Source organism: Erpetoichthys calabaricus, chromosome 1, assembly GCF_900747795.2.
Source record: "Erpetoichthys calabaricus chromosome 1, fErpCal1.3, whole genome shotgun sequence".
In the NCBI taxonomy this organism is placed as follows: domain Eukaryota; kingdom Metazoa; phylum Chordata; class Cladistia; order Polypteriformes; family Polypteridae; genus Erpetoichthys; species Erpetoichthys calabaricus.
The window spans coordinates 214,341,800-214,363,637 of record NC_041394.2 but is presented as its reverse complement, the minus strand read 5'-3'; the positions used below and the strand labels follow the sequence as shown (position 1 = coordinate 214,363,637).

Genomic DNA, 21,838 nt, shown 5'->3' with positions numbered 1-21,838 from the left:
CAACCCGCTGCGATTCTACTCCGCCAGTGAACCTACTGCAGAAATGTCAGTTCAGATGTGTTATGCAATTGACCTTTTCGATAAAAAAAAATTCCGCAAAAAAACATAAAACATGACGAATAAATGGATTATAGATTTAAAAGTTGTATATATCATTACTATTTGCACAAGTATTTGCTGTTAATTAACCTACCATAAGCCCCAGGGTGAAAAAATACGTGATCTTTTCCATCTGAAACTGTAACCTCCAGTCAAACTCTTTCAATCACGAAGCTAAACAGGTGAGTTTCCCGACAACCCAACTTTTGAAAGTGTATGCGTTCCTCTTCTTTAATAGGTTAAATTACTTATCACTCTACCAGTCAAACCTGCCCTTTTTTTGGAGTTAACCAATAAAAAGAAAGGTAGGCGTTTACCTGCGAGCACTAAATAATGGAAGTCGGCAACTTTTTTTGTCGAAATTTCACAACTGTGGTGGGCACGTAGTGTAACAGCAAATACTTATTTCTGCACATTTCGAGGAATGATTTGAAATATTTGAATGTCTTAACTGCACTGGAGGGGGATGCGCTGCCTTGTCTTGGTTCGACGTATCACGGGTTAAACTTTGCAATTTAAAAGCAAGTTTATCAGACTGAAACGCTTTACTCACGTCTAACACAATGGCTCGGAGACCCAATCCGACGTCCAAGGAGGATTTTAGTTTCGTCAGCCCCATCTTAAAATATTTGCTGTTTATTTTCAATATGATCTTCTGGGTAAGTTCACAATCGATTGAAATTTTCGGTCACAGTTTCAATACTTCTATAAGACTTTAGCGATTGCACCTAGAAGCAAACTCTGACCTGTCCAAGTTGTATGAGTGGGCGTACTTCTGCCAACTTGGAAACTTATACTGTGTAACACTGCATAAATCTGCACAGACTTTAAAAAGTTGTGTCGTAATCGATGTGATCCTCTATTGAAAAGAATGTTAAAAATGAAAATCTTGTGATTGTGGCAAATGTGGTTTGCATATTCGCATCATAAAATGTGTAAAAAATGAATTTCCTTATTTTTGAACATTGTGGCAATGTCACACTGCACTTATTCATTCCCTTAAGATGTATAGTAGGAGCTGACGCTGACAGATTCTTGTAGGAATTTTCTGGGTTTTACCGGGGGATTTTATTTTATTTATTTTTTTAATTTTGCAAAGCCACGCCCGTGATTTTTTTAAGTATTTGAAAGTTCCTCCTTAAAATAAACATCATCGCATTTTTATTGCACAGATTTTATTGGGTTGTAGCTTAATATATGAAAAAAAAACACTGCATTGACAAACACTTTTTAAATGAGTATCTTTGAAAGTATATTGTAGTTTGTATTTAAATGGTTTATACATTAAAAAAAAAACTGAGTCCATATGTCTCCCAACAAAGTAATAATAGTTCATGCCTTGCACCATGGATTGACTCCCCATAGTAAAATTTGGAGGTAAAGATCAATACATCTTTATTTACAATAAACATCACCTTTCATACAGGGAAAATTAGGAGAATAATAAACATGATAAAATACGAGTATATTATATTTAAAGTATGTTACATTGTGTAAGACTGATTGAGGAACACTTGACATTGCACATCAAAAACTTTGCTGTCTTTTCCTACTGTTAGTTTCTGCAATTCATTTTGGCCATTGCTAATGTTTCAGTTACTCAGTTCAGTTCCTAATTTCATGTAGTCCTGAGCAGTAACAACTGGTATAAATGGCCAAGTGTATTTTTAGCTTCCCATATCTGAAGGAATAACAAAACTGTCCTGCTTGGCTGCTGTTAGTTTAACTTCCTTCTAATGTGTCACTAGCACCATACTTAAATACTGTTTTAGTTGTGTCCATGTCTGGGTTATAAGTGTGCCTCTTAAAGAATTATCACTTTTGTAATTGCACGTATAGCATTAATTTTCCCTTAGGTTCTTTGGAATTTAGTGTTGAATTATCAACATACTTCTTTCACCTGAAAAGTTTTCTCAAATATTGAAAATCTGATAAATACTTTAAAAGATTCAAAGTTGGCCAATCTACAAAAATAATTTAAAAGTCTAAATTGCTCATAACGGTAAATACAGAATAAAAAAATATAATAAATTGTACATCCACATCTATTTAATTTCAATACAAATAATTTAAGGATAACTGAGTACATCAAATTGGTTTACTTCTGTGTTTCTGAGACAACAAAAGGAAGGTGGAAGTAATAGATTTAAGCCCAGAATCACCGCAATTTTTTCTTCTGACCAAAGATTTGTTCCCATTTACTTGTCTGTTCAAATGGAATGTTGAGGACAGAGTTTTGTTTTAAATAAATAAGTAAAATTACACAATACCACGTACATGTCTGAAACTTTGGGTTTGAATCTCATGCCTGGCTGTTATCAATGTGGAGTTTGCAAATTTCCCAAAAGTGAATGTGGGTTTTCTTCTTCTTCCTCAAAGAAGGGAAATGAATTAGTAATTCCAAATCCATGTTGATGTGTGTGTGTTTGTGTAATAAAATGAAAGCAGATCTGTCTAAATCCTGAAAGAGCAATCTGTGCTTGAATCACTCTGAAAACAACAATGGCATTTGTTGCATTCACAAAACAAGGTACATGAAACCACACTCATGGGGTAAAAGGTAGTTGTGGAAGGAGACAAGCAATGAGGTGAAGAGCACAGCTGGAAAACTATATATTTTTGTAAACTGTGCATACATTGTTTTACAGTAAATGTGCATTATCAAGACACAAATCAACTCTAGATTTGCCCCGACTGGGTTGCTTCCGGCCAGTTCCAATTGCATTTTTTTAATGAAAATCAGCCAGTCTACATCCTATTGCCTCTTTTGCATATGCCCATTCCTCATGTCATGTAGTTTGATCAAGGACTGGGGCAGTATAATTAAGTTTATTGAGCAGTTACTAAAACAGCTACTGTATAAGCACTCCCTAAAGGGGAGCAGTTGCAATTTTATATATTTTAATAACAAAAACTATTCTTTCACATGTCACATCACAAGTCAATGCAGTTGTATCAATATAAATTACCAGAAAACAATATACCAGTGATTTCACTAGTCCTGTATTGTGCCGGAGGAGCAAGAGAAACCAAGGCTTAAACAAACCAAGAATAACCATTAAAAGAGAAATCCACAAAAATAAAAAAACAACATCAAGAGAAAAATTTAAATATAGAAATATCAGATGACACCTCTCACCACCACCACAACTTGCATTCACAAAAGCAATCGCATTTCATTGGCTTTCACTGCTATATGCATCCTTAATGAAATATTTAAAGCTTACTTATTAAAAGTCTTAATAAAAACCTCATGTGCATACTTAATAAAAAATTTCAGTAGAAATCAAAAATTTTACCTGTTGCCTAGGCTGTTCTGCAGTGATTAACATTGCCGTTCTAATCAGTGCTCAAATCCCTGGGCAGGTCAGCTTGTATGGTTCACACATTCTCATCATCTCTGCATAGGTTTTGATTTAAAATGAATACTCCACCCAAAATGATTTTTTATGCTAACCCATTTAGTTTGTATTGGTGGCTGGGAAAGTTTTTAATCTCATGTTTTGATGGGGAACTGACAATGATTCTAAGTGAACGGCACCCAACACTGAATGGCAACCAATGTGAAAAACATCCATAGATTAAAACAAATTCTCAAAATGTTTATAGAAATTAGATAGAGATTGATGTCAAGGAATGGTCAAATCATTTTTGAAGTATAACAAGATTCCTTTTTCTTTTGGGTGTCTCTTTATTTCCACCAAAAATTCCAACTATTGAATAATTCACACAAAAGAAAACTATAAAAGCTGCTGTTTTAAATCTTGCTTGTAGCATTTTCAGTATAGATCAGCTGCCATCTCTTTCAGCTTGATCATACAGTATGCAACCAAGCAGTGAACATTTTATGGAACTTTGCCTAACAGAGTCCCATTCTCCCGGCCAGGTGGGAGAGCATGTTGAGTTTGCTTCATGTGAATGTATGGCCACTCCATATGCAGTAAGGTGTTGTAACTAAATGGTGGCACCGCTGAGCACAAACCCTCAAATATAATAGCACCCAACACTGTCCTGGGTTCAAATAAAGGGATTTTATATGATATCCACACCTTCCAAATGTGCAAAGCCAGTGATACTACAATTACAAATTCTTTACAAGCACTTCCTCCCCTCCTGCTCCTCTTGGTGAGTGTTGACCGCTGCCTCCTGACATTGATTTTCCGAGAATAGGTGACAGACTTCTTTAAAGCTGGACCCAAAAATGCTACTGGTAGCATTACACTGCCTGTTGGGAGCACTTCCGTTCTTCAGATCCCCTGCAACCCTGCTGGTGTCCAAACTGGGACAAATTGAGAGGTACACTGCTACCAGTCATACAGGGGAATTAACTGCTTCCAAGAAATCAACCTCCATCCCAGTCAGAATGTTTGCCCATCCTCTATGGCACTTACAATGCTTTATCTTTACATTTTTTTACTGCTTGCAAATGTCATACTGGGTAAAACCTAACCATTTGCTAACACCAAAGAAAACACAGGCAGAATCAATGTAGCCCTGGGGGGTATTTTTCATACGTGGATTAGTCGTTTAGCTGTATATAATTGTTGACGATTTGGCATGATCCTGGATCTGTCGGTTTTTCGAAACTCTTGCTGGAAGTGCTGTCATAGCAACACATCCTAATCCTCAAACCTGCTTGGAGCAGGTTTGTTCTACGTAAACAAGGATTAGTTTACACACGTAATCGGTGACGGTGCATGGAATTCATTCAGTCATGACTTCGCCGTTCATGAATGAGCGACCAATTGATATCGGTACGCAAATTATAAGAGAATTTCATATAGAGAGGGTTTTGCGCGATCGGCAAGATCCTTTATTGCTCCTGGAGGAAGTTCTTTTCGAAAGATACCGCTTTAGCCGAGAGGGAATATTGTACCTCAAAGATTTATTAGCACCTTATATTCGAAGTCAAACTCGGCGAAGTCGGGCTCTCACAACCACACAGACAGTATGCGTTGCTTTGAGGTTTTTTATAAGCGGCACTTTTTTATATACTGTAGGATATGCAGAAAATCTATCTAAAAGTGCAGTTTGCCAGGCAATTCGTAAAGTCTGTTTGGCTCTGAAATATTTCCTTCGGGTTTTCATTGTGTTTCCTGGACACCTGCGTTTGCAGACAATAAAAGAGGCGTTTCATGCCATTGCAGGTAGGTAATACACAGGCAAAAACACCCACAGTTCCATGAAGAATCTCACAATCAGCCTAACATTCTCATTACCCAGGATTTCCAAATGTGATTGGGGCACATGGGACTGATCAGAGTGGAGTTTGATCAAACATTATTTGGAAAATGTACCTCTCCTCCTGATGAATAATCAGACACAGTGTCTTCAGCAAATATTTGGCCTTCGTCAATATCTCGTTGGTCAGACACAGGTTCAAGGGATATGACATTCCCTGCAACTGACCCAACAAAAAAGAGGGCTATATGGAACATACCTATGGCACACATGGAGGACAAATATATGCAATGACCATCCTTTACCTGAAATGAAGTGACCACTGCATCCTGCCACTGGTTCTGAGGAGGAGCTTCCCCCTGGAATGCCCTCAGAAACAGGGCGATGGGCATTTTGCTGGAGAGCCAACTCTTCTGCAGGGGTTAGGTCTGGACCGCGTAGACCTTCACCTGTTTTTTGCTTGTCTGCCTTCTTATTAGCTTTAAAATTAATGTTCTTTACATTATATATGATTCTTTATGTCATCAATTCTTTAAATAGTTATATACCAATATTTACCAGTTTGAAGTATATTCTTGTACTTCACTTTAACCTGTTCCCGTGTTCTCCTTGTGCTCACGTTTGATCTGGAATTATGACATATTAAATAATAATTAATCTGATATATAGGAAATGAAACGCTGCTTTCAGTAAGAACAATGCACACGCATTTAATTTGTCGGCCCCTTTTTGCCAGCCGTCTTTTCTGGTTTGGGCTGCTTTTGCAGTGTTACCCCTTGTGCATATTAAATCTTGAAATTCTTCATGTCCTTCGAATAAAAGGTCCTGCTCCACTTGTGTGAAAAAAAAATGCGCCCGTTCTTTCGTCATTTTGTTGCAGCCTATCAAAGACTTGCTGATCATGTTTTCTAGACTCAATATATATGGGCTTTTCAATCAGCGCGGGCGCGCACATTCATCTCGGATGATTAGATCCAGCTAGACTAATCTACTACACCGCTGCATTTGAAAAACCAACTTATCCCAGATGAGTTTCACTGGCATTAATTCATCCAAGATGAGGCATCTGATCACGGATGATTTAAGCAACGTACGGAAAATACCCCCCTGCTTAGAAAGAGAGTTGGAGATTTTGCAAACATTATTTAATGTTCAGATGAATTTGTGGAGAATCAAATAAAAGTTCTGAACACCACACTTTTGGTTTTTGCATATTGATTTTTTTCTTAAATATCCAATCAAATTGAAAATACAATTAATCTCCCAGCACAACTTAAATCTTTTACAGTGCCATGCTTCTGCATTTCAAGAGATATGGAACAAGTAGATGACCTGACTGAGTTTAATATAAATACACTCTGAACTGTTTCCACAAGGGGGTCACTGTACATGTAATTATGTTAAGATAAAAACCAATGTGATATATAATTATATATAATGTATATAATTATCTTGAAAAACATTTGCCTAGATACAAGTTCATATTATAGTAAGTCTCCTGGGAACCAACTTGTTTTGCCTAGATTGTTAGTGTCTCTGTTTTTCATGTTTCTTTTGCAAACTGTTATCAATTTTCTTTTGTCTTGGAGGCAAACTCACTTTCCAATTTTGCTCAGCTGAACTTCTGCAGATGCAGTTCAAGGGATCTCTTTTTTATTACTGGTACAATATCCAGTGAGTTTGACTGTTAGCAGTGTCCTTTAGTTACCTGTTTTGTTGCATTTTGGCAATTTGCATTGTGAAATAAGGAAATAAAGGACTTCAGTAGAAAATTTCCTGTACATAAAACTTGAAAAGGCTTGACTTCACACAATAAAAATAAAAAGACTACTTCAATTAAATGAATCTTGCAAGGAATGTACTAATCTACTAAGAACCTCTGCTTGGTAGTAGAGGACCTTTACTCCAGTTATTTGGTTGTTTATTGACTAGAATATGTGAATTCTTTTCTACTTGAAGATTAGGAGATGACCTGGCCTGAAGTTGTAGTTGGGACAACAAAGTAACCTTGTTTGGGCATTTGCTTATCTTACCAATTCTTATTTGTGCTTGTTCTCTTACAACACAAGAACTGTCAATTAGAGCTAAGTAAATGACTATAAATCATGTGATTTAGATCATTAGGAGTTAGGATGTCTAGTTGGGCTAGGGATACTCGATTTACATATTCAGTATCCACTTTGCTATATAAAGCTATTTCACTGCTACCCAGGGCAGTGTTAATAATAGTGTTATTTTGCTCCTTTTGTCAACAAGCTAAGCAGTAAAGTACCTATAGCATGTGAATGCAGAAAGGAGTACAGATAGGAGTAGATTGTGTTACATTGGTCATCAAAAAGTTCCCCAGATGTCTGTGCCTAGATGGTTACATTATCTAAATTTATATTAATCACATTGATTTTGGTCTAGTTAGTAAATCTGCAGATTTTGGAGGGATAGTAGCCACTGAGTAAGCAGCACAGATAATTCAGAAAGACTAAAGTAATTATCAAAACACTTGCAAAGTGCAGTCTCATGTAGGCAAGTGCAAAATTCAGCACATGGGCACGAGGGACATTAATTATAACTTCAAGATGGCCTGCTGGAAGCAACCTCTGAAACAGATTTAGTGGCTTAATTTTAGATAGTATTCTCATTTTAAAAATTTTTTGACGCAATTAAATAAGTAAAAACATGTAAAATTTTATTGGAAAAACCAGAGAACATAAATTAAGACATGTTATGCAGAAACTTTGCAATGGACACATAAGATAGCATCTAGAGTACCGTGTGCAGTTCTGGTCACCACGTTGCATAAAAGACTTAGTTGGCAGCACTGAATTTTGTGCAGAGATGAGACTCCAGGTACATCCCAGGACCAAAGACCATGTGCTATTCAGACAGGCTCAGGGATTTATTAATAAAGGGATTAATAAAGTTTCTGTAATCTAATCTAGTCTTGAGAAGAGAATACCTGCATGAGGAATTCATCTACATCTTTAGAATTCTCAAAGGCATCAATGTAGTTGATTCCTCAGGTCTTTTAATTAAATTTGGAATGATTCACTCAAATGGATTGTTGGAAAATAAGGAGAAGAGACTTTAAAATGTAAGGTAATAATCACTTTCTTACACAAAGGATTATGGAAGTCTGGGACAAACTAGTATGTCCTGCAGTGAAACCATTAACGGTTGAGAAGTTTTAAATAGTATCTGGATGAGATGTTGGGTCAACTCAGTTAACAAAGAGTACATGATGGCCTGAATTATCTTGCATTTGACAAACTTCTTTGTTGTTTTGTAACTGCCTGAATGCACAGGAAAAGCATTAGTATTACTTGATGCTCAGCTATCCATTTCTCGACATTACTGTTATTGAACTGTTCACTACATTGAAAATGTTTGATTTTGAACTTTTTATATAATATTAAGATTTTGGCTATTAAAATTATTAATTTATTTTACTGAGTATTACAGAAAAGGCCACTTCATCTATTTTTTTTGGCATATACAATAATTACATTGCAAAAACTGTCTTGCTCCTTTCCTCCAAATTTGCCTGCCTTAAAGGCATTTTATGGAACCTCTGTGAATGAATCAGCACCTTAGCCTTTTTGTTCTTCTAAAATATTGTGAATCTTGTAACTCCAATGAAATTACCTCTTCAATACTCAAAAGATTTTTGAATGCAATAGAATTTTGCTTCTGTAGGCAGCATCTCATTCAGTGTTAAGAGCTTAGTTTCTAGGTGCAAAGAGAATTAATTGTCTGTATCTTAACATCGGCAAAACCAAAGAACTGGTCATTGACTTTCACCACTGCAAAGAGCAAACTGTTCAGGAAGTAGATGCAGAAGTGGTCTACTTCTACAAGTACTTGGGTGTCCACATTAATGATCATATTGGACTGGTCTCAGAACACAGAGAAACTTTATAAGAAAGGGCAGAACAGGCTGTTCTTCATTAAGAGACAGTTTCTTTACTGTGAGCAGTGATGTCTTTTACATCTTCTACAACTCTGTGATGGCCAGTGCAATTTCCTATGCTGTGGTGTGCTGAGCTGGTAACATCACTTTAAGATAGGCACAGCGAATCAATAAGCTAATTTAAAGGGCATGCTCAGTTGTAACCAAGGAGAGAATGAAAACAAATCTGCCTTCATGAACAATGTTGCACATCCTCTCTCTGACACACTAATACTGAGTACTTTCAGCTAATGAATTACTCAGTAGAAGTGTGTGAAAAAACACTCCCAGGGCTTCTTTAAACCAACTGTAAAACGCCTGCATAATGCCTCAATGTGACTGTGACAGCCAAGTCAGAAGTTTTCTCTCTTCACAATTTTCTTCTTTGTTCAGGCCGAAGTGTGTGTGTATATTTATTTATTAAGTTATTTATTTACTTATCTATCTATTTACAGTGGTGTGAAAAACTATTTGCCCCCTTCCTGATTTCTTATTCTTTTGCATGTTTGTCACACAAAATGTTTCTGATCATCAAACACATTTAACCATTAGTCAAATATAACACAAGTAAACACAAAATGCAGTTTTTAAATGATGGTTTTTATTATTTAGGGAGAAAAAAAATCCAAACCTACATGGCCCTGTGTGAAAAAGTAATTGCCCCCTTGTTAAAAAATAACCTAACTGTGGTGTATCACACCTGAGTTCAATTTCCGTAGCCACCCCCAGGCCTGATTACTGCCACACCTGTTTCAATCAAGAAATCACTTAAATAGGAGCTGCCTGACACAGAGAAGTAGACCAAAAGCACCTCAAAAGCTAGACATCATGCCAAGATCCAAAGAAATTCAGGAACAAATGAGAACAGAAGTAATTGAGATCTATCAGTCTGGTAAAGGTTATAAAGCCATTTCTAAAGCTTTGGGACTCCAGCGAACCACAGTGAGAGCCATTATCCACAAATGGCAAAAACATGGAACAGTGGTGAACCTTCCCAGGAGTGGCCGGCCGACCAAAATTACCCCAAGAGCGCAGAGACGACTCATCCGAGAGGTCACAAAAGACCCCAGGACAACGTCTAAAGAACTGCAGGCCTCACTTGCCTCAATTAAGGTCAGTGTTCACGACTCCACCATAAGAAAGAGACTGGGCAAAAACGGCCTGCATGGCAGATTTCCAAGACGCAAACCACTGTTAAGCAAAAAGAACATTAGGGCTCATCTCAATTTTGCTAAGAAACATCTCAATGATTGCCAAGACTTTTGGGAAAATACCTTGTGGACTGATGAGACAAAAGTTGAACTTTTTGGAAGGCAAATGTCCCGTTACATCTGGCGTAAAAGGAACACAGCATTTCAGAAAAAGAACATCATACCAACAGTAAAATATGGTGGTGGTTGTGTGATGGTCTGGGGTTGTTTTGCTGCTTCAGGACCTGGAAGGCTTGCTGTGATAGATGGAACCATGAATTCTACTGTCTACCAAAAAATCCTGAAGGAGAATGTCCGGCCATCTGTTCGTCAACTCAAGCTGAAGCGATCTTGGGTGCTGCAACAGGACAATGACCCAAAACACACCAGCAAATCCACCTCTGAATGGCTGAAGAAAAACAAAATGAAGACTTTGGAGTGGCCTAGTCAAAGTCCTGACCTGAATCCAATTGAGATGCTATGGCATGACCTTAAAAAGGCGATTCATGCTAGAAAACCCTCAAATAAAGCTGAATTACAACAATTTTGCAAAGATGAGTGGGCCAAAATTCCTCCAGAGCGCTGTCAAAGACTCATTGCAAGTTATCGCAAACGCTTGATTGCAGTTATTGCTGCTAAGGGTGGCCCAACCAGTTATTAGGTTCTGGGGGCAATTACTTTTTCACACAGGGCCATGTAGGTTTGGATTTTTTTTTCTCCCTAAATAATAAAAACCATTACAAACTGCATTTTGTGTTTACTTGTGTTATATTTGACTAATGGTTAAATGTGTTTGATGATCAGAAACATTTTGTGTGACAAACATGCAAAAGAATAAGAAATCAGGAAGGGGGCAAATAGTTTTTCACACCACTGTATGTATGTATTTTTTTAAAGAGTTTCTGCAAAAAGCGAAATTTTCCACTTGGGGACAAATAAAGTTCTATCTATCTATCTGTCTATCTATCAAATTAGTCACTCCTTACATATCTATCTATCTATCTATCTATCTATCTATCTATCTATCTATCTATCTATCTATCTATCTAAGTCAAAAAGAGATCTGTTATATTCCAGTGTATTTGAGATCTATTACAAACATCAGACAAACACATCTGTCTGCGGAGAGGGTTTTGACCTTGTCGAGAGGTTTACTTACCTTGGCAGTGACTTTCATGTCTCTGATGACTCTTCCTTTGAAGTCAGTAAATGGACTGGGAGTGCATGGGGGGGTCATGAGGTCCCTGGGAAGGGGTGTGTGGCACTTCCAATATCTATACAGAAGGATGAAGGTCCAAGTCTTTAGAGTCCTGGTGCTTCCTGTCTTGCTATATGGTTGCAAGACATGTACGCTATCCAGTGACCTGAGACGAAGACTGGACTCCTTTGATACTGTGTCTCTTCAGAGAATCCTTGGGTACCGCTGGTTTGACTTTGTGTCGAATGAGTGGTTGCTCATGGAGTCCCAAATGAGGCACATTACCTGCACAGTTATGGCACGATTCCCTGATGGGGATCTGGCTCTCAGGATCCTCATTGTTGAGGACCTGATTGGCTTGACCAGGCCAAGGGGATGCCCACATAACACCTGGCTGCGGCAGATAGTCATTTCCAGAGCGTGGGTCTGGAACACGTGTCTGCCTGGTTAGCAGCCAATCAGGATCCTGAATTGTTTCGTCGTGTGGCGAGTGCAACAACTCACTATACAAGTGTATGATCTCCAACCTGACCTGACCTGACCTGTAGATCTTTACTGTATTAAAGTGAAGTTCAGGCAGAAATTTGGTTTTAAAAATTTCTGACATGATTTGTAATGTAGGGCATAACACAATACAGTTTTCTTTTCTCAGACACACTGAGCTTCTTGAAAGATTGAGAACATCTATAGCGTTCATGCTGTCAAAAAAAGGCTTGATTCTCTTTATAATATTGCTTATTAGAAATAAATGTTCTAATATGTTTACATCAAGAATATTTCTTTTCTAATAAGTAATATTATTAAGTAAAAGCCTGTCCAAAGATTTTGACCTTGTACAGCAGAGGACTTTGAGTGCTTCTATGATCCTTACAGCTATATTGGCTAGTGGTACATGGATGTGATAAGAATACACATGGTAAATTAATCAAAACTATGACTCTCATGATTCTTCTAAATCTAACAGATTCTTAAACCAGAGAGTGAGACCTACTCCTTGTGTGGGCCTGGATGTTAGTGTTCACTAGCAAGTACTTGGTGACATGTGTGACTTGTTAATGATCAGCCAGTAAGTTATTAAGAGTTGGATGGTTCACCCTAAAAGCAAAGGATGAGAGATTGGGTGCAATACCAATAGGATGACTAACAAGAGTGGGATAAGTTTAGTCATGCTACACCTTGACATTCAAAACTAGCTCTAGTGAGGTTGAATGTAATATTTTAAATAGGGAAGGATCAAACTCTAAGACATAAAATTGATAAACAATTGCTATATATAATTTATTACATGGGAATGAATTTAGAACCACATTTCTCGATCAAGGGTCGTTTACTTGTTTTCTTCTCATGGCAGAGTCTTTGGGCAGATGTGGGAATACACCCCACCGAAAGCAGCCGAGTACCATACCATTTGGGACAAAAGGGTTTGACTTTTTAGAAACATTGAATGTGGTCATTGAATCATCTGCAAATTCTTTAGTCCTACTAGGAAACCGCAGCACTCATGGTTGGAGGTGTTTAGAGGGTACGATTCAGAGAAACTCCTAAATAGGTACTGAGGGTGTAATTGAAATGACTAGTGGAACAAGCCACACTCTTCAGAGTGATTTGGACTTTAAGGCTGACAAACAATGGGAAGATCCCAAACATATCATTATTCCCTTGTTGGAAGGTCCCCCTGCTAAAAATTAAAACAACAAAAAAATCAGCACCACCAAGATGTAGTATGTACCATGAAGGCATGACACTTATTTTTAGGTTGTTTTATGTGAACACACATAACACACACACTAGGGCCTATTTAGTAACGACAATTCACATAAGCTGCATGTATCCTTAGTGCCACTGTGCTGCTCCATTGTAAATGACAGTTGACAGTTAATCATGAAATTTGGCAATACTACAGGAGTAAAGTTTAGCACATTCATTTTAATTTTATTTGTGGAATCTATAACATATGTAAATATATGTAAAATACTTTATGGCAAAGTATTTCTTAAATGAGCAAACAACATTTCATTTAAATTTGTGTTATGAATATTTTCCCAAATTTGTGCTGATTAAATATAAAACATATTTTATTACTGTAGGTTTAGTGGTTTAACAGACTATTATATTTTAATATCAATGTAATTGCTGTTTTTGTCAGCTGTTATAAATGCTAATAACAGTAAAGGTATATTTAAACACTTTATGGAGAAAGAGTTTTCATAGAGGCATGGTTAATATGACTGCACATAAATTTCAGTGATGGAACAGTTTAATGTCATGACTCATTACATTGGCAAAAGAGTTTAATACCTGGTGTTAGCATTCTGTATTGGATTTACATTAATCACTGTGACGTCACATACTAGCATTTATGTGGGCAATATCAGAGTTAAATATTGGCAACATTACAATGTCATTTGCAGCCACGATGTGCAGCACAATTTAGGCTGATAAATGTTGTCTAATACTAAAGAACTTCTCTAGATCAGCATTTTGAATGGATGAAAGTCTGTCTGGATATGTTACAAAGGAGCATTGCAATCACTGCATGGAAAGATTGTCTCATCAAATTGGACGGCCAGCATGGACTCTACTATAGAAAACCCAGGAGTGGGTAGGCAGCCAGTTGGCCGAAATGTCTAGGACTGTGACTTTATTTTTGACTTTCTCTTTTACAGTTTTAATCTCCTCCATTGTTAACTGGCCACAGTTTATCACTTAATTAATTGTTGGTTTGCATTTTTGTTTAATCAGTTTCTACCTTGTTTTATTATGTGTTTTAACAAATCTGCGTTTTTATGTGTACTAGTTCTGTATTTAGTAATCAGTATAATCCATCCATCCATTATTCAACCCGCAATATCCTAACTACAGGGTCACAGGGATTTGCTGGAGCCAATCCTGGCCAGCACAGGGCACAAGGCAGGAAACAAACTCCGGGCAGGGCACCAGCCCCCCACAGGGCAATCAGTATAATTTATCCTTTTATTTTAACTGAGAATTGTTCACTGCATTCTGCACCTGTAAAGAGCACTATACAAAAAATAAGTTGTATTGTTATAACACTGCCATACATTAAATATTACTTCAAAAACTTATTCTGAATAGCCTTTACAGAAGATGTATGGCACTCTTACAAATCCAAGGAATGCTCTGAAGGACTTCTGCCTGGGTAGAAATTAAAAATGTAATGTCTTCTAGCATAATAAATAGGGTTTTGATTTTTAGTTTCCTAAGTAATCAGTAAAAGATTACCAGTCATAATCTGCCCAGTTGAAATTTTGTAAAATATAAGTCATTTTTGAATTATATTTCATCAGCTTTGTCAAATCGGGTTGTTTATTTTTCTCCTTTAAGAAAGATTATAGTTTCTGTCCAGTTCAATTAGATCTACAAGTCAGTAAACTATACGTATAAAAATATTGTGAGGGTGCTCTTCTCGATTTTCTCGTATGCTGAGGTAGAGGAAAAGGTAACTACTTCCAGTTGTGCAATATTTCTCAAATATCATATGTCTTTGTTTCTCATCATAAATAATTGATACACAATCATTTATCTCCTATTTATAATCAAACTTTATATTAAAGTGATATTTTCACACTTAGGGAGGTCAAAAACAGTGGTGGAATTTTTCATGATTACATATGCATTACCTAGATTATGTGCAAAGTAAAAAGAGTTATAGTCACCTTAAAACATAGAAAAAGTGTTAGTATTATATATTTTTTGCAATAATTTGCTATAGGTAAAAATGCATTTATCCATCCATCCATCCATCCATTTTCCAACCCGCTGAATCCAAACAGGGTCACGGGGGGTCTGCTGGAGCCAATCCCAGCCAACACAGGGCACAAGGCAGGGAACCAATCCTGGGCAGGGTGCCAACCCACCACAGTAAAAATGCATTTAGTTATATTTAATTATGAAAATGATGGAGGAAATAAAAAAAATAAATCATAAAATTAAATGTATTACCAGGAACACGACAGGGACATAGCAGCTTATTGTTCCCATAACATCTTTATATTTACATGGCATGTTCAATGTTTACACATTATTGTTAAACTGATGATGTATAAATTGAAATAAAATTAATAATAGTTATTGAAAAAATATGCATTATTTTGAATATAGTTTTTAATATCGTGTACACATTTATATTTCCATGATACAAAAAATTTGGATGGTTGTTTAAATAAAAAACTACTTGTGGTTGAGTAATTTTTCTCAAATTTCATATCTGTTTGCTTTTTATCATTATAAATATCTATACAAAGATTGAATCATTTATCTGTATTTATCACCATAGTTTACTTGAAAATTCACAAAAGTATTCAGTTAAAGTGGCCAAAAGTTGTTAGGAGTCCTTATTTTTAATATAAAGCATGTGTACAAAATCTCATTGACCTAGGTCAAAGTGTTTTTGAAATATCGTGTTTACACACAGACAGACATAATTTCAAAAATGGTATTTTTGGACTCTGGAACGTCTAAAACATCAAGATTCATCAAAATCTCGAGGTCGAATTTTTTCACAATTCCTATAATTTCTCATATACTATGTGTACGAGAAAACAATACGCATGTATTAGAAAATACTTTGTGAGCTGTGATATAACAGCCCATAACTGTTTTGAAATTTATGCATTGTTTATCACTTTTGTCTGTCTCTTTTTACATAAAGTAAATAACAAACAAAGAGATTGATTTTACCATATTAGAAATGGCAAATGTAAATTTATGTGACTAATTAAAAGACATAAAAACTGTCTCCATCGCTCTCAGGAGTGATAATACACTTTACCAATGTAACTCCTTGTGTTGTGACCTGTTTAGCTGTGAAGCAGACCCAAACACTACAGGAATTAAATCTGTGGATTATGGCATGATGGTGCAGTAGTTAGGGCTGCTGACTCACAGATCCTGTGCTAGAACCTTTCAATCAGTTGTCTTTGGCTATCACAAGTGTTTCCCATGACTGCATGAGATTTTTCTCCAACATCCCAGAAGTTTTGCAGGTTAGATTAAATGGCAACTCTGCCAGGATATACTCTGCCACTTTTTTATCCCTGTATGTATGTTAATCTATTGGAATATTCTTGTCGCTGTTGATGATATTTGATTAAATTTTCCTGACGGATTCAAATCCTTCCTTTCCAGCCTGCTTTCTAATGCCACTCCAAGAAAATAAAATATGCTAGTGTCCTCTATTTGGGACAGAAACACTGGCTAAAACAGAAGTACAATAAAAAGAGAAATAAAACAATCACATTAATTGAAAAGACTGAAATTACACATCATACATTACATGCTTCTATATGTTAATTTGTATACAAGCATTTCAGATATACCTAATATATATATTTAAACTTTATTCTTTCGTTCTTTTTTAGCTAGCTAATAGTTAATTTTATAGGCCTGTCATCTACAGATTAAATACTAATCATTATTGCCAAAATTACAGGTTATCATGGGTTGTAACTCTTAGGAGTATTTTAGAGTTATGCCCTTTGGGCCTATTATACTTTTTAAAAGGTTTGCTAAAATTCAGAGAAATGATGGTCATGAATGACCAGAATTACTTACTGATAACTTTCAACAGAACTATATTTACCAGGTATGATTTGAATTATGGATGGAAATGAATTTCATATTTAAATCAAAATACCAGTTCATTGTTTAACCTTTAACACATTATTTTGTGCTTTCACGGTTTGTGTTTCACTACATTGAATCACTTCTTGAACTGTAAAGGAGGGGAGGTCGTATAGATAGACGCCATTAACATTTTACTTCAGTTGGTTTCAGTGGAGGCTTGATGAGTTTCACTTTTTTGTAGTTTCATATACTACTCTTGCTGACTGCCATTCAGAGAGCCTTTTAAATCCACTGTTGCTTAGCAGCATTAAGACCCATGCATTCAGAAATTATGGTAATTAGGTAACACTAGACTGTGTGAACAGCAGCTCAAAAGGGTCTTTTTTGTCTTCTGTCTAAAGGTATCCCACTTTCTTTCTTTCTTTCTTTCTTTCTTAAAATACAGGTCACTTCTTAGCTGAAAATGTACAGCTTAAAAGTGAAACAAATAGGACCACAAGAACATTTTATTGCATTTCTCATTACATGTAAATCATTCATATGTAAGGTTTCAGTTAATAATTAATGGTAATGTTAGTTGTCTTCAGACAGAAAGAATTTGCTCATAGTTTGTTCCACTTTTCAGTTCTGAGTAATTTAAAATTAACAGAAATTGTTTGTAAAAACAATGACAATGAAACTGTTAATAGTGCTTTTTCTTGACTTGCTATTTTGAGTATACTTTAGTTTCTTAGTCAGTTAGGTATACAGTTAGGTCCATAAATATTTGGACAGAGACAACTTTTTTTCTAATTTTGGTTCTGTACATTACCACAATGAATTTTAAATGAAACAACTCAGATGCAGTTGAAGTGCAAACTTTCAGCTTTAATTCAGTGGGGTGAATAAAACTATTGCATAAAAATGTGAGGCAACTGAAGCATTTTTTTTAACACAATCCCTTCATTTCAGGGGCTCAAAAGTAATTGGACAATTGACTCAAAGGCTATTTCATGGGCAGGTGTGGGCAAGTCCGTCGTTATGTCATTAACAATTAAGCAGATAAAAGGCCTGGAGTTGATTTGAGGTGTGGTGCTTGCATGTGGAAGATTTTGCTGTGAACAGACAACATGCGGTCAAAGGAGCTCTCCATGCAGGCCATCCTTAAGTTGCGAAAACAGAAAAAAACCCATCCGAGAAATTGCTACAATATTACGAGTGGCAAAATCTACAGTTTGGTACATCCTGAGAAAGAAAGCAAGGACTGGTGAACTCAGCTACACAAAAAGACCTGGACGTCCACAGAAGACAACAGTGGTGGATTGTCACAGAATCATTTCCATGATGAAGAGAAACCCCTTCACAACAGCCAACCAAGTGAACAACACTCTCCAGGGGGTAGGCATATCGATATCCAAGTCTACCATAAAGAGAAGACTGCATGAAAGTAAATACAGAGGGTGCACTACAAGGTGCAAGCCACTCATAAGCCTCAAGAATAGAAAGGCTAGATTGGACTTTGCTAAAGAACATCTAAAAAAGCAAGCACAGTTCTGGGAAAACATTCTTTGGACAGATGAAACCAAGTTCAACTCTACCAGAATGATGGCAAGAAAAAGGTATGGAGAAGGCATGGAACAGCTCATTATCCAAAGCATACCACATCATCTGTAAAACACGGTGGAGGCAGTGTGATGGCTTGGGCGTACATGGCTGCCAGTGGCACTGGGACACTAGTGTTTATTGATGATGTGACACAGGACAGAAGCAAACGAATGAATTCTGAGGTGTTCAGAGACATACTGTCTGCTCAAATCCAGCTAAATGCAGTCAAATTGATTGGGCGGCGTTTCATGATACAGATGGACAATGACCCTAAACATACAGCCAAAGCAACCCAGGAGTTTATTAAAGCTAAGAAGTGGAAAATTCTTGAATGGTCAAATCAGTCACCTGATCTTAACCCAATTGAGCATGCATTTCACTTGTTGAAGACTAAACTTCAGACAGAAAGGCCCACAAACAAACAGCAACTGAATACCGCTGCAGTAAAGGCCTGGCAGAGCATTAAAAAGGAGGAAACCCAGCATCTGGTGATGTCCATGAGTTCAAGACTTCAGGCTGTCATTGCCAGCAAAGGGTTTTCAACCAAGTATTAGAAATGAACATTTTATTTCCAGTTATTTAATTTGTCCAATTACTTTTGAGCCCCTGAAATGAAGGGATTGTGTTAACAAAATGCTTTAGTTGCCTCACATTTTTATGCAATCGTTTTGTTCACCCCACTGAATTAAAGCTGAAAGTCTGCACTTCAACTGCATCTGAGTTGTTTCGTTTAAAATTCATTGTGGTAATGTACAGAAACAAAATTAGAAAAAAGTTGTCTCTGTCCAAATATTTATGGACCTAACTGTATGAAGAAAATGATGGCAGTTTTTAGGTCTTGTTAACAATTTTTTTATTCGTGACTCACGTGTGATAAACAATGCAGCAACAAATTTAATGTTCACAAAACAAGCAACACTTTGGCATGACACTGGTACAAGGGCTACACTCTAAATAACAGAGATTGAGAGAAAGAAGCGTGACACTAGAGCACATGCAACCCAGTGTGCACCAGAGACACCTGCTGGTCTTTGGAGAGCTAGAGCAGTGGAGTGAGAGAGAAAGAGAGAGAGAGAGGCCACTGAATGTTGGCGGGAAGACCATCAGAGCACAGCTCAACATATCAAGCCAGGAGCTGTAAGAGTTTGTCAAATTTAAGGAGGTGAATTTTTGGAGACCTGGTTGGCTGTTAGTTTACTACCTCCAGCCCATCAGGTGACAGCACACAGTGCTAGAGTGTAATTATTTGGTCTGTTAAACTAAGAACACACACTATTTGTCAGTTCATTTTCTGATGCATTTATTCCAATATAATACTTTAGTTAAATAGAGAGCATCTCACGAGCAGTAAGTGAGAACTCATCATTTGACAATCTTTTTTGTGACCAGTTTAATCCAATGTAGGACTGAGGGTAGATGGATCATATCCTACTAGCACCTGGTGCAAAGTAGGAAATAGCCTGGAAGAGGCACCAGTCCATCACAGGGCTCATTCATTCATTCACTCACACACCCACAGTCAGTCATGCTTAGACTGTTTATAGTTAAACCTGCAGATGTTTCTGTTGTACAGATTGGGGAGAACATATAAACCTGACATGGATACCAACCAGAATGGAATTCACACCCAACCTCCTGGAGTTCTGGGGGAGCATTGTCAACCGCTACTCCACCATGTTGTGTTCTGTATAATTTCCGTTATGAGACTAGCATGTTGGGTATGCTGGGTAAGGATGTACCAAACCTTTTAAAAAAACTTTTTTTACACTATTCTCCTGCATAACCAGACAAATGAAAGTTTTATGACCTATATTAAAGTGCATTTTTATAATTAAACTATTGACCACAGGTTTAACTGTTCATTTTTTATTAATAAAATGAAATTTTGTAGGCTTATTGTTCAGTGACTATAAAATACTAAAATAAATAAAATTTTATTAAAATAAATACGTTAATAAAATATGTACAAAAATATTTATCCATAATACTATGGCATGAAAGAAAATAAAACGCATCTCACAATTATAAGCTGTCATATTATTTATATTTTTCTGTAATGTACCTATCTGAAACAATGCTTAATTAAAAACAAAATAAATATAATATCAAAACAACAAAAAAAATATATTCTCACACACTCAATTGATACTGGCAATTAAAAACTGCTTAAAATGTAAATATACATTCACTTGTATGTTTTAATAGATTTAAATCATTATTTGCACTACAGCTTTTTGCTGTTAAATATACATTTACTATATTTATACAGGTGTTTTTTTTTTTCTTAAGTGTATCAACTACACATTCGTAATTCTTGAGGTGTAATTATAAAATATGAATTACCATTTTAATTATGTAGTACTTGTTTCTTACCAAAACCTATGATGTATGACAAATAATAAACACAGCACAAATCTTTAAAAAAAAAAGCCCATTATTTACTAAGCAGGAATTTCAAATTCGTCTTTCTTTTCTTTTTCCAATTAAAAGTGTAAACTGCTGCATTTTAAACAAGCACACTGTCCAAACTCAAGTGGCATCCATTTTAATTTAAAAGACAAAATAAAGCTCTGAATTCATTAAAGTAGATTTTCTTGCTGTTTGTCTAGTTGCACAGAACAACTTCTCCAAGTACTTTTTTTCAGTTTATTACTCCACTTTATTTAAGTAAAGGTTTATATACCAATTACTTCTCATTCACTGATAAAACAAGCTTCCACTCCCTGCTCTTTGTTTATACTGCAGGAAGTGTGCTGCAAAAGAAAAAAAAGATGATGCACACTGGCTCAACTGCCTTATTACCATGAATAATGGAGCACTGCAACTAAATTACCATAAAGCATAGAAAAGCAGGGTCTAAAAATATCATTTTTTGTGAGTGGCCTTTTTACCGATCATTGAAAATCAGTCAATCTAGATCGGTGGCTAATCGATTGGCGCATCCTGAATGCTTGGCTGTATACAGTATATGCCTAAACCAAACACTCAATGCACTTCATAATGATAGGAGTTCGTGCCAGCAATCACTCAGAAAGATGAGAGATTTCTATGGTACAA

The 21,838-nt window shown here is 36.4% G+C and overlaps 1 protein-coding gene across 3 annotated transcripts in view; it reads left to right on the top strand.

The window, feature by feature from the left end:
- Positions 1-416: 416 nt before the first annotated feature.
- tspan33a (tetraspanin 33a) overlaps positions 417-21,838 on the top strand; it is a 57,500-nt gene continuing 36,078 nt past the window's right edge. For all 3 annotated transcript variants that reach the window (XM_051923996.1, XM_028811511.2, XM_028811502.2), the window contains exon 1: positions 417-758. In XM_051923996.1, the coding sequence (XP_051779956.1) occupies positions 663-758 (96 nt within the window). In that variant the 5' untranslated portion in view covers positions 417-662. The remainder of the gene's footprint in view (positions 759-21,838) is intronic.